This window comes from Dromiciops gliroides, chromosome 5 (genome assembly GCF_019393635.1).
Source record: "Dromiciops gliroides isolate mDroGli1 chromosome 5, mDroGli1.pri, whole genome shotgun sequence".
Lineage (NCBI taxonomy): Eukaryota > Metazoa > Chordata > Mammalia > Microbiotheria > Microbiotheriidae > Dromiciops > Dromiciops gliroides.
Window position 1 is genome coordinate 216,663,707 of NC_057865.1, and position 13,853 is coordinate 216,677,559.

The 13,853-nt window shown below is 39.3% G+C and overlaps 1 protein-coding gene across 2 annotated transcripts in view; it reads right to left on the minus strand.

Moving 5' to 3' along the window:
- The window catches only part of LIMA1 (LIM domain and actin binding 1), a 133,348-nt gene that overhangs the window by 9,907 nt on the left and 109,588 nt on the right, over positions 1 to 13,853 (minus strand). The window contains exons 7-9 of one of the 2 annotated variants that reach the window (XM_043966037.1): positions 12,549 to 12,656; positions 7,167 to 7,224; positions 5,053 to 5,162 (exon numbers count right to left, since the gene is read on the minus strand). In XM_043966037.1, coding sequence (XP_043821972.1) covers positions 5,053 to 5,162; positions 7,167 to 7,224; positions 12,549 to 12,656 — 276 coding nt within the window. The remainder of the gene's footprint in view (positions 1 to 5,052; positions 5,163 to 7,166; positions 7,225 to 12,548; positions 12,657 to 13,853) is intronic. The other variant, XM_043966038.1, reaches the window with a different exon arrangement.

Sequence of the window (13,853 nt, forward strand, 5' to 3'; positions counted from 1 at the left end):
CAGGAGGACATGAGTTCAAATCCGGCCTTAGACACTTGACACTTACTAGCTGTGTGACCCTGGGCAAGTCACTTAACCCTCATTGCTCCCACCAAAAAAAAGAAAAAAAAGTCCCTCTTTAAAAAAAAAATAATAAAAATTTTTAAAAGTGGGTGGGGGGCAGCTAGATGGCTCAGTGGTTAAAGTGGCCCTGGATTCAGGAGTACCTGAGTTCAAATCCGGCCTCAGACCCTTGACACTTACTAGCTGTGTGACCCTGGGCAAGTCACTTAACCCCCATTGCCTGGGAAAAAAAAAGGAAGAGGGAAGGAGGAAAGACAAAAGGAATGAGCATTTACATAGTAACTACTAAGTGCCAAATTATTATCTCATTTGATCCTCACAACCACCTTGGGAGATCCGTACTATTGTTATCCTCACTTTACAATTGAGGAAACTGAGGCAAACTTAAATGACAAACTTAAATGGCTTGCCCAAGGTCACACAGCTAATAAATCTCTGAGGTTAGATTTGAACTCAGGTCTTCCTGGCTCCTGGTCCAGCATTCTATCCACTGTACCAGTAGCTGACTCAGAAATCTCAGAGGCCCTTTAGTTCAGTCTACTCTTTTTGCAGATAAGGAAACTGGAGCTGAGAAAAAGTCCATGATTAGTTGAAGGTCACACAGATGATATCAGAGATGGAATTTGAACCCCACTCCTCTGACTGCAGAGTCAGTGCTCTTTTCACCATACCATGCCTAATCTTACTTTGTCATAATCCTTCTGTTTGGCTTTAGGGAAACTATATTAATCTCTTTGTGTTCCACTATTCCAAAACATTAAGAATACGCCAGAATTAAGTGAGGTAATAAGCACATAACCAATGTTCATAAATCATGTCATACACATGAATGACAACAAATGTGATTGGGATGTTTTTCCAGTAGTAATGATAGACTGATATGGATCTATCTCTATACACTCTTCCTGTTCTCCTCGTGATCACTGTTACACATTTTCAAAAATATTAACTGGAGAAAGAGTGCATTGTATGGTCATGGAAAAGGAGAATGAGCCTGTGACCTTTACATGATTAGCAATCTCTTTAAATAAATGATCTATTGAGTCGTAGAATGTTATGACAAATGCTTCCAAATTCTTAAGAGGAAAAAATATATTTAATTTTTTCTTAAATACTGTATGCTAAGCCCTCAATATACAGATCCTAAGTGCAGTAGCAAACCATCAAGGAATGACTTTGGGATAACAGAAAAATTTTTCTTGAAAAATAACTTTCATTTTAATTACATGAAATTCCATAGACAAAGAATGATCAAAAAGTGATCCAAAGGGTCTTCACCAAACATCTCCAATAGAACCAGTATTCTTAACTGTATTATGATTACAAGGGAACTTGTTCTTACAGGAACTGTGATGAAAAAATCGGTAATGGTTCCTAAAGCAAGCAGTAAATGTTAATAGTGCTATGTAGCACTAGCAGCTTTAAAAAGGAACCACATCCCAGATTATGGCCTATTTATATTAGGAGGCTTTAGACTTTGAACTGAAAGCACAGACAGCTGGGCTGCTTCAAGCTAGTCAATATAGAACCCCAAGCTTGAGAAAAGACCCATAAATCAAGAACTAATGTGTCTTGGTGAAGGGCAGCAGACATAACCTATCCCTTTTCTGTGGTATTATAAAAAAGTTCCAAAACAAGGTGAAGGCCCTAGCTAAATGTATTTCATCTGACCAGCTTTAGGAATGCTGGAGAAGTAGAGAGAAGTCTCCAGTCTGGATCAGTACTAAAAGACCTGGAGTTCATTCTGAGGCACTTCCCTCCCTAATCCAACAGTACTTCAAGTACATCTTAGGGAGAGCTATTGTTACTGCCAGAATTTTTTGTAGCTAGGGCATCACTAACCAAATCCTGGTGGAAGAGTGGTGATGTGATGGGAGGAGACATAGTCCTTGGGACCTCATGAAGCAACAACTGGGGCCATCACCTCTTTGCAGAAAACAATGTAGTTTCCTATTTTAACTAATTACTTTTGATAACTTGGAATAAAGGTCAGTTGTTTCTTCCCATTTAGCACCCAAGAAGCCTGATTATTGAGGAGGATGGTAAACTCCAGAGCAGAGGTATCAAAACTTCCACAACTAGATTAAAATGTAATTGGGAAATGTTTAACAAAATAAATAAAAATACAATACAACACAGGCAATGCTAATTTGTGGTTTTCTAAGCCAACATGGCTTTAGGGATCCATTTCTATTTGAGCTGGACACCACTATTCTTAATCTGAGGTTCCATGAACCCCCAAGGTATCCATGGATAGATTTCATGAACTTTGATGAGAAAAAAAAATCTTTGATATTTTTCTAACCTCTGACTTAAATTTAGCATTTTATTTAATTATTTTAAAACATTATGTTGGGGGCAGCTAGGTGGTGCAGTGGATAGAGCACTGGCCCTGGATTCAGGAGGACCCGAGTTCAAATCTGGCCTCAGACACTTGACATTTACTAGCTGTGTGACCCTGGGCAAGTCACTTAACTCTCATTGCCCTGCAAAAACACAACAACAACAACAAAAACCCATTATGTTGAAAAGGGGTTGGTGGTTTCTTAAGCCTACTGCTAAAAGGGTCCATGACACAAAAAATATTAAGGACTCCTGCCCTAGAACAAAAAGGTCTCCCCTTGTGAGGAGGGGGCATTGAAGGAAGGCTTGAAGCAAATCCACCCTTGAACTGGAAGGGACCTTGGGGATCATCTAGTCCAATTCCATTTTATGGAAGAAACTGAGACCTCAGGAAGAAGTAAAATGCTCAAGCTTACAGAGGAAGGCTCATTTAGCTCCTGCTCCTAGGGCTTAGGATGATGCCTGGCACATAGTAGGTACTTAATAAATGTTCACTGGCTCAGCTGAGTTGAAGTCAAAGGAAGGCCAAATCTGATAAACCCACAGGCTGTTAGAGCTAGAAAGAACCTTAAAGACCACCTTATTCAACTCTCATATTTGGCAAAGAAGGAAACAGAGGCTCAGATTTAGCATCTGAGCAGGGACCAGAACCCAGGGTTCCTGACTTTCAATATAATATTCCTTCAGGCATGGGTTCTTGAACTTGGGCCTTCTAGTGCTTTTCATTCCTCAGCCATCTTCTTCCCAGACAACCTGGCACCCAGACCTGAGAGCTTTTTGTAGTCTTCTGTGGTTCCTTTTCAGGCTGAGCCAGCTCCACATATGTTTCACTTTCTTCTCCCTGCTGTCTCCTTGTCCATTGGTTGTTCTTCACTCAGGTGCCTACCCTGTGCAGGTCCTTCCTCTAGGGACCACACCTCCCTTTACTCTGGGTTCAGGGATTTGAATTCAATCCATACTATCAATTGCTTCTGGAAAGAGAATCAATCTACTTCTGTAACATTCCACTCATCATCCCTGTAACTCTCCAAACTGAACCAAACTAACCCCTTCTTGGCTACCACCACCCCTTTTTTTTGTGGGGCAATGAGGGTTAAGTGACTTGCCCAGGGTCACACAGCTAGTAAATGTCAAGTGTCTGAGGCCAGATTTGAACTCAGGTCCTCCTGAATCCAGGGTCAGTGCTTTATCCACTGCCCCACCTAGCTGTCCCTACCACTCCCTTTGACATGTCCCTCCTCTTATTAAAATGAAAGCTCCTGGAGGCCAGAGACTGCCCAGAGGGCAGAATGTGGGAAGGCCTCTTGGAGAAGCAGGATTTGATCTGAGACAAAGAGGGGCTCTGCTGCCTAGAATGCTCTTCCGTCTTCTCCTCCTGGTTTTCCTGGCTTCCTTCTACAAGAAGAATTTCTCAATTTTCCTTAATTCTAGTAACCTCTGTTGATCATTTCCAATCTATTCTGTCTATAGCTTGATTGTACGTAGTTGTCTGCATCTGTATGTAGCTGTTTGCATGTCATCTTCCCTGTGACACCATGAGCTCCCTGAGAGAAGGCACTTTTACATATGTTGGGCACAGTGCCTGGCACAGGGCAGCGGCTTCATTTTTTTTTTTTTTTTGCAGGGCAATAGGGGTTAAGTGACTTGCCCAGGGTCACACAGCTAGTAAGTGTCAAGTGTCTGAGGCTGGATTTGAACTCAGGTCCTCCTGAATCCAGAGCCGGTGCTTTATCCACTGTGCCACCTAGCTGCCCCAGCTGCTTCATTTTTACTGACAGTGAGTGAAATAGTGTGTCTTGCTTCAGGAGAAGCAAGGAGGCTAGTATAGCTGCATCACAGAGTAAAGTGTAAGACAGGGAAGGAAGGAGCCAGACTGGGAAGCGCTTTAAAGGCCAGAAGATTTTATGTTTGATTCTGGAGGCGATGGCCTAGCTCATCAAACATGCTGCTAGACAGTACAGTGTTTGTGTCTGCTTGGTACCTACAAGACTTGAGATTACAAGCTCCTAAAAAAGATGAGATTGTGCTCTTAGACAACTTCATATTTGGCAGGGCCTTGCCCATCACAGGCAATCGATGACTATGTTGAATAAAATAATAACTACTGCTGAACCAGACACTCCACTAGTTCCCTTCTCCAACATATAATATTTAGGTGTGGTGTTATATTTGAGACCTATTAAGTGGGAAAGTGATTTAACTTCAAATTTTGAATCTTCTACAGATCAAAAATAGACCTTGGAAGCTAAGGATCACTAGAGATTGAGGATTGTCTTAAAACAAGAGAATCAGAAACCCTACATAAACAATCACAACTTACCACAAATTTGTAGCCTTTGTTATTTTCTAAAAAACAAAGCAACTTTGGCTTTCTTAAGATTTTGTGACTTTTTGGTATCAATTAGACTTATGACATACTTCCAGCTCTCAGCACTATCACCTAGGCAGAAGATACAAGATTTTCTGGGAAAGTTGAGTAATTAAAAGTATTCTTATTTAGAATTTGGATTCACTTCAAAACACTGTATAAATGTGAGCTATTATCATCATGAGGAAAAATAAACCAACACTGGAGATTACAGTTAAGTAGTAAGTGGCTTTACTAATTAATTGCTACAATACCTTAGAAATAAATGGTTACTATACCTTTGTTGCTTTAGGTGGAGAACTTTCTGTATAGGTAGCAGCTCTGGAGTCAGGACTTTGCTGCTTGAGATGTACAGGCTTCTGGAGTTCACTTTCACTCTGGGAGTTACCTAGTCCAATTATTGAGGACAGGAAATAAAATGTTTTTATTTTATTCCTCACTGAGTTTTTAAAATAAACTTTATTTTATCTTCATTTTTTCAACTACTAACAAACATTTATTTTCTCTCCCTCCCATCTGTCCCCCTTCCTAATTGGAAAAAAAAAGAAAAAATACTTATAACAAATGTGCATAATCAAGCAAAACAAATTCCCACATTGGCCATGTCCAAAAATATATGTTTCACTGCACCTGGAATCTACTACTTCTCTGCCGAGAGGTGGGTAGCATGCTTCATCATCAGTCATCTGTGATGGTAGCAAGTCATTCTACTGATCAAGGTTAAGACTTTCAAAGTCATAGAGTTTTTGCAATTGTATAAATTGTTCTCCTAGTTCTGCTTCCTGTATTCTGCATCAGTTCATATACAGCTTTCCAAGCTTCATTGAAACCATCCCTTTCATTTAAAAAAATTTTTTTTCAACAAAAATTCATCTTCTTTTCCTTCCAATTGCATAGCTTAGAATTCTTGAACTTTCAGAGTTTATTTTTTCTTTTAACAATGCTGTTGTTATATATGTTCTGATCACTTCACTCTCTGTCCATTTATGAGTTTTCCTAGGTTTCTCTGAAACAGTTCCTTTCATTATTTCTTATAGCACAATAGTATTCCCTTACATTCATATGCCATAATTTCTACAACCATTCTTGCAATGATTGATGATCTTTGCACCCTCAAAAAGGGGGGGGGAAGAGTTGGGGAGGAGACATAGGCCTAGTACTGCTATTGCTAGGTCAAAGGGTATGAACAGTTTAGTATTTTGCAGTAGAGTTCCACCTTGTTTTCCAGAATGTCTAAAACAATTCACAGCTCCACTAACAATGCATTTAATGTGCCTTTTTCCCTGAAGCCCCTTTAACATTTGCCATTTCCCCTTTTTTCATCATCTTTGCCAGTCTGATAGGTGTGAGGTAGAGCCTCAGAGTTGCTTTAATTTTAATTTCTCTAATTACTAGTGATTTGGAGCACTTTTTCATAGAGCTGTTGCATTTCTTCTTTTGAAAACTGCCTATTCATATCCTTTGACCATTTATCAATTGGGGAAATGGCTATTATTCTTATGAATTTTAACAGATTCCTTATATATCTTATAAATGAAATCTTTATCAGAGTAACTTGCTGCAAAGCCTTTTTTCTGGCCAGTTGATTTTTTTCCTTCTAATTTTAGCTATATTTGTTTTTGTTTGTGCAAAATCTTTTAAATTTTATCTAATCAAAACTGTTTCTTATCTTTTATGATTCCCTCTATCCCTTATGGAATATTCTGTGTCCACTGTATTGATATAACTGGGCAATTGAAATATTTTATACCTTGGAAAACTCAGAATCAAGAGATAAGGTAGAAACAGTAAGTCAAACCATAAGGTTTTCATTCTTGGAGTCTTTAGCCTCAGAATGACTCCAAACAGGGATTGGAATACATACACAAAAATCAGAATAGGATTAATTAAAACATCACTACAGCAACAACAAAAATACCCAAAACCTTAAACTTGATTTGGAGGTGAGAGAAGGCATTTAGATAAGTAAGGAAAAGATTATTTATAAGATTACTTAAAAACTATAAACGTATCATTTCCATATAGAATAGTGTTTCTTGGAAAATTTTTAAACAGAAAAATAATTTGTAATCAGGTTATCCTTAATCATCAAAATATTTGGCACCAAAAAAGGGAGATTTTCATGATAATAGCACTAAAAACATTTCTTTCATCATTTAAGTCAAGCTAAATTTGAACAACTGTTCCCTACCCATGGGTTAAGCATGAGGTATTTTCCAGGCATTACTCCCTACAATTCTGTTATTTGATGAACTAATTGCTGGTCGTAAGCAAGCGACCAGCTGCTACTTCCTGAAAGTCAACAAGTAATACGGATGATCCTGGATCAAGTATGGCCCACAAATCGAATACCTCACCCTCCAAACTGCAAGATCTGAGAGTGAATGCTTACAGGAGCCATCTTCAGTAATGGCAGAATGGAATGTCAGGCTGTTTTCAGTTGCTGGAATCTACAACAAAAGAAAATTATGAATCACATTAAAAATAAAGAGGGAATCGCTATTAAAACCTGCTGACTCCAGTAAGTCACTGACTGCCTGAGGGAAGGAACAGGCAACAGAACAGCTGAGCATTTAAATAAGAGGCAGCAAAATATATTTTATGAGGCTATTAATGTGCATTTCAATTACACAAGGAAGTTAGAAACAGCTTGCATTCAGCTGCCAGAAGTGTACATCATCTCCCTCTGCAAAAGAGTCCCTATGCCACAACTCTATTAATGGGATGGAGTGAATGAACAGGTTTCTCCAAAAATGTGCATAAAATTATCCAACATCAAAAATATTCCTGATTCCTCAACTATAATTAAAAGCATTCTTAAGAGACAATTGTTGCTATGGAAGGAACAAGTTTACTTTATTCCTTCAACGTTTTTACTAGTTTATTCTAGCAAATAATTTTGCAGCTTTTAACTGAGATGACTAGTTTGATTTCTTATTTAAAAACAAGTACTTCTGCTTCTCAGACGTTATCTACTCTAAACAACAAAACAAAACCATCCTTCAACCCTTAACAAACTTAGCCTTTGACCTATGTTAAGTGCTAAGTATGCCAACTCCCCAAATCATGCTTTTCCATTCATAAAGGACTGAAATCCCAGGCAGGAGGCTGTCAAACTAAGAACAGGGCATCATGTGGTCAAATTTGGAAGGTTTCCTAAACATCCTGATTAGATTATAAGCCTTTGGTCATTGGAAGAAAACGACTGAAGGAACACAGACAACTTCCAATGATTGGCTAGATGAGGATCACCCATGCCCCTTTGGCCTTTAAAAGAATAGAGCAAGCATTTATTAAGCACCTGTTTGTGCCAGCCATTGTACTAACCTCTTAACAAAGATGATCTCATTTGATCTCACAAAACAATCTGGGAAGGTAGGTGCTATTACTGTCATCCCCATTTTCTAGTTGAGTAAACTAAGGTAAACAGAGGTTAAGTGACTTATCCAGGGTCACAGAACTAGTGTCTGAGGCTGTATTTGAACTCAGGTCTTCCTGACTTCAGGCTCAGCATATACACTGAACTACCTAGCCGCTTATAAAAAGCAAGCTGAATACACCCTGCAGATAGACAGTTAGCTTTGAAGGAAGTGCTCAACTTTTGAGGACTTGATTGTAAGATGAATATAGGAGGAAGGAGATTACTCTTTCCTCCCCTATCATTAGTGATGGTATCTTAATCATCTTCTGAGGTGCCCCTATAGCACTGCATGCTGACTCTCATTCAGAATCTCCATCTTGGAGGGTGTCCTGGTAGATATCTGCTGAAGAAAATTTAGTACTGAAAAAGAAATTTTCAGACTCTAACCAGTCAGCTTTTTTTAAGGCAGACCAGTTGGTATGAGACAACTTTTACATGACTATGGTAGGGTATGGCATGGTGAGGTACTAACTTTGTCCATTAGAAGTATGGAAGTTGATATGAGTGGTACAGATGCTAGTATCTAGCAATGCCCCTGGAGCTAAACAGAGAAGTCCTTAGTTAAAGGGGCACCACGTGACTTCAGAGATAAGTCTCATACATGTTAATTTAGTTGCATTTTATTCTTGAACAGTTCTAGACTGCTTACTAATAGAGTAAGCATAAGTCCGTACAGCTTGCCCAAGATCCTTACCGATCCAAAGGTTATGTTTTGCATGATAGCCTAGAAACTGAAGCACAAACCTTGTTCCTCACCCCCAAATGCTCATTGCCTTATTCCTATTTGCTTCAACTCTTCTTTCCTTCCTTAATATATCTCAATCTAGATCTACACAGCTCTTTCTCTATGTTCTCTAGAATGTCTGTTTCACAATTTTACAACTTTCCTTCATCTTAAACCTTTTTCTTTCTCCCTCCCTCCATCACTGAGACCTGGATCTCTCTCGATGATACCAAATCCTTGGCCACCCTTCCCAGAACTGGTATCAGTGGTTCTGGCAAAGTAGTTGGAATACTCATTTCTCCCCATTATCACTTCCAGATTCTTCCTCTACTGTCATCACTCAACACCCCACCTCCTTTGAGATTAGGCTACTCAATTTTATCACCCATTCCAGATCCTGGTGGCTACTATCTATCAAGCCCTAGGATATTCTCCGTTAAGTATTGAGTGAGTTCAGTGTCTGGCTTGCTTTTTTTCCTCCTCTCTAATTCTGGCCCCCATACTAAAGCACTTCATTATACACACTGATGTTCCCTTACACAATGCTCTAATTGTCCACTTCTTCAATCCATCTATCCTCAACCTTCATGACCTAGTCCTCCACTCTAGCTTAGGTATACACATGGTCATGCCTTTAATCTTGCCATTACCCACAAGTGTTTACAGTTATCCTTTCCCCACTGTGGTTTTGATATATCATGGGCTGGCATAAGAAATTAAATGGGAATTTGGGGGAAGTCTGCAGAAGTCCCAGACAACATGCAAAGGCCAGCAGATGACACAGGGCCTGTGATCAAAAACTTAGCCCAAATTTTGCAATAAGGTGCGGTAAACACCCTATCAAAGAAAACATTCAGACTTCTTTTCTAGTATGAAGGGAGGGCCAAAAACCTTTGCATGGATTTTCCAGATCATGGGGTTGCTATGCCCCTAATCCTTGTGATGTGGAAGGAATAACTGTACTTCCATATTCATAAACTCAGAAATTCCTTTATTTGATCATAACCTTTTATTATTCCATCTTTCCAAATACCTTACAACCCATAAACTTGTTTTTTGTCCTCACAATGATCTCTACTCCCTCCGCCCCTCAGTTCCTCCCCAGGCTATCACCCTTGCACCAGCTTCACTCTCTTTCCTTCCCTATCTTCACCCCTTATTCATTCAGTTCAACTCTACATTATTCTTTATGCTCAAATCCTTTGCTCTCTTGTTCTATCACCTCCTGATCATGCCTTGCCAAAATAAGCTTAGATCATTCCCACTGTCTGCCTTCATTCCTATTCACATGCTGCTGAATGCAGCTGGAGAAAGCCACAAAATCATGGTGACTGTGGGTCCATACAAATTTAGTCACATAAGCTTAATTGGGCCTTCACTGCCTTGAGGCAATTCTTTTATACCCTGTGGCAATGGCATCCTGCAGTACAAGTAAATGGATGTCGGAAACATGTACTCGAATTTAGCCTGAGAGGAATTAAAAAACATTGATTCCTGAACCCCTGAACCCCAACCTGCTATGGAGAGAAAGGCAGAGAGAGACAAAGAGATAGGAAGGAGAGAAAAGGAGAAGAGAAGTAAGGAAGAGGGGAGGAGAAGGGTAAGGAGGAGGGTAAGGAAAAGGACATGGAGAGGAGGGGAGGAGAGGGGATGAACCTGGTGCCTGGAGTTGGGATCTGTTGCTTGGGAGATTGTAGTCTTCAGAGTCGACTCTGAGGGAGCTGAACAGGAAGAATTTCTGTTGGTCCTAGAGTTGTTAATTCTTTGTGAAAGAACACCACAGTGTCCTAGTTAAGAAGCTGAAGGTGATGGAAGCTATCTATGGCCAATTGACAGAGCAAGAGAGTAGGCCCAGTGAGCCCTGTTGAAAAATTTGCTCAGCCAAGATGAACAAGGGGCAACACAGAGAAATTACCAGAGGACATAAGTGGCCCTGAAATAGCAAAGGTGTTCATTTGCTTTTGTGTAATGGTCCCCATGTCTTATGTGGAAATACTCACAATTTCTCTATTTGATCATTCTTCCCACTGAAGGTATGTATGTTTGTAGGAGAATGCTGCCTAAGTTCAGAGGGGGGATGCTTTTGTTGTAAGTCTTCCTACTATGTTACTAAATGCTTTTACACTGAAATAGTTGTATCATGTGGCGCTCACAAACTAGCTCTTAGGACTGGCCAGTTCACAGAAAACTTTGAACCTGTGTAAGAGACTCAACCTCCAGGGACCTCACCTGGGAGTGTAATTTACGTACATGATTCACTCATCAGGTGCTACGAACAAATGTATGCAACATACTAAATTGCTTTGCAGACTACAGCAGGATTTCCTACTGTAGCTGTTCATTCTCCAGCAGGAGTTTGCAAACATATTAGGCAATGCTTTGATTTTTGCTAATCAATAGCTATACCCACCTTACAGTGTTAGCTTGTCCCTTGACAAAACCTTAATACCAGTTCCTGATATCATAGTACATAACCCAGTCTATGACTCTGCTGCAGGAAAAGTCAAGCTAGAAGATTTTGTTTAAATAGATGTAGGTACACTCAGGAGAAAGGAAGAAGTAAAAAATGAAACACTCTGTTTCATCTTTTATTCCAATATCAGCATCTTTTTGTAATAATTTATAGTTCAAACATGGCTTATGTGGTTGTAAATAGCATTTGGGGCAGATGGCCAAAAAAAAGAAGAATGAAAAAAGTTCTGAGGCTGCTAATTGTTTACAAAACTGCAGCATAAGCTTAGACAATTTGTATTATCTTCATCCTCTAGCTCCTCATCTATTCCTACTCCCTTACTTTATGAAACAACTATGCTAATGTTTTGTTATAATACATCAGAGTTAAAATTTTCTGATGTAGTTCAGCTCAGCGTTAGAGCATTTATTAAGTATGGAAGCAAGATGGAAGTATAAAATTGGTCATAGGGTCAACTGAAGTGTGTGGTTCCTTCCTCTCTCTTGAGTTTCAGTTTCTTCTATAAAGGAGGGAGATCAGACTAGATGATCCCCAAAGCTCCCTCTAACTTGAACACGAATTTTCAGAATCTCCACATTCTAGTCAGGTCAGGAAAGAATGCTGTCAAGGGAGTTAATTCTGTGATGATTTGCTCATAAGCCCAACCAACTACTGTAATATGTTTAAAAGCTCTTTCTTCATCTCATTTCACATTTGTCATGCTGAGTATTCAGAAGACCAGAACAATAGAAACAAGTATTGCATAGTAGAGAAAATAATCTGTGAAGTTAAATATAACTAATGGTAGAACAAAGTCATTAATTTAGAGAAAACAGTAGGAACTCAACACATTTAAGAGATGAACAATTTAAAGACACCAATAAACTATCAATTTTCTATTAAGACTTAAGATCTTTGAAAGTAACTAGCAGATTTTTTTTTCTTGAACCTTCAGCTAACAAGAGTGTTCACTGAATGCTCATTTTAGGATAATTTACTACCAAACTTCAGTTATCACCAATTGAAGTTATGTAACTTGAAAAAAATGATGATTTGTACAGGCAGCTGCAACCAAATTCCCAGACACTATACAGAAACCGTGTTTGAGCTATTTTCTAAGTGTCTAATCTAGAACACATGCTTCCTTGGCAACTGAACATCAGACAATTCCACCTACCTTCTCTCCTTCTTGATGGGAGATACAGTCTTCAGGACCTGGGGGAACATTCTCTTTTTGCTCCAATTTATAGGTTTTAATTTCATTACCAGTATTTCTTAGCTCATTCTATAAAAGAAAAATAACTTAAGTATCTAAAAAATATTCTTAATGTTCCTTTTCCTTCAAGCCACACTCCCTAAAGAAACTCGTGATGTTAAAAAACAAAAGCAAAAAACCCTTCAAGCAGCTTCAAGTCACACCCAGCCCCCTGACTCTCACAAGTAAAACCCACAGATTAGTGAAATGACAAAAGCAGCTTTGTGGAAATACCTCAGAATTAGGAGTTTGTAAAATGGTCTAAAGAGAATGCTCACTCAAACACAGACACATCAGCACAGACACACAAAGGTCTTGTGATTCACACTCTTGGCAGCAGAGCTTGAGGCAATGTGAAGCTTGTGAATTTTGTCAGAAAAGACCATTCAGGAGCAAGGAAAGGGAGATGCCAAATGCCAACAATCAATAAAAGTACTACTAACCATACACATAAATGACTGGCCTGGAAAGAAAGACAGGGTTGATGTGTATATTTTAATCACTAAGATAATGTTTACTGATACTGTAAAACAAACTTTTTCCCCCAGATGTTTTAAATAAGAAATTTACATCAGGTCCCACAAAGTAACTCCCTAGTGTTCCCACAAAACAGTCCAACTTGAAAGAACAGTGGGGTCCCCAAGTAGGAGACCCATATATTATTAGGCCTTGACATGACCCTAAGGGATAACCAATTAGAGACAGGGCTAATCTCACCCTCCTGTAATAGCCATGGAGTTCTGTCTCCCAAGTAACCTCCCCTTCTTCCCTTCATCCAGTATAACCCAATACTCTTCTTCCCTGTTTACCTGCTGGTCTCCCATGTCTCTATAAGTTCCCAGCCTCTTTTCTTCTGCTCTGAGTGTTAGGGTTGTCAAAACCTAATCCAGCCACCCAAATCAGCAGCTGTGCAATCAAAACCTAGTCATTCTCAGTGATCCTAAGTTACATTCTCTTGTTCCCGGGATTATCCACGGTGGGGTCTGTTTTCTAGGACATTGGATGGTGAATAAGAGCCCCAATGCCTTTTAATTTTTGATGGGACAGAATGAGTAACACAGGATGAATAGGCACTGATGAGTTGTAATTAGCATTAAAATTTCATTATATATCTTTTCCCAAAACACCAATCCTTCTTCTGAACTTCTGGCAAAGATATCACCATCCTCCTAGTAAACCTTGGTGTTATCCCCGATTCCTCACACTCGCTCATCCCATATATGCAAT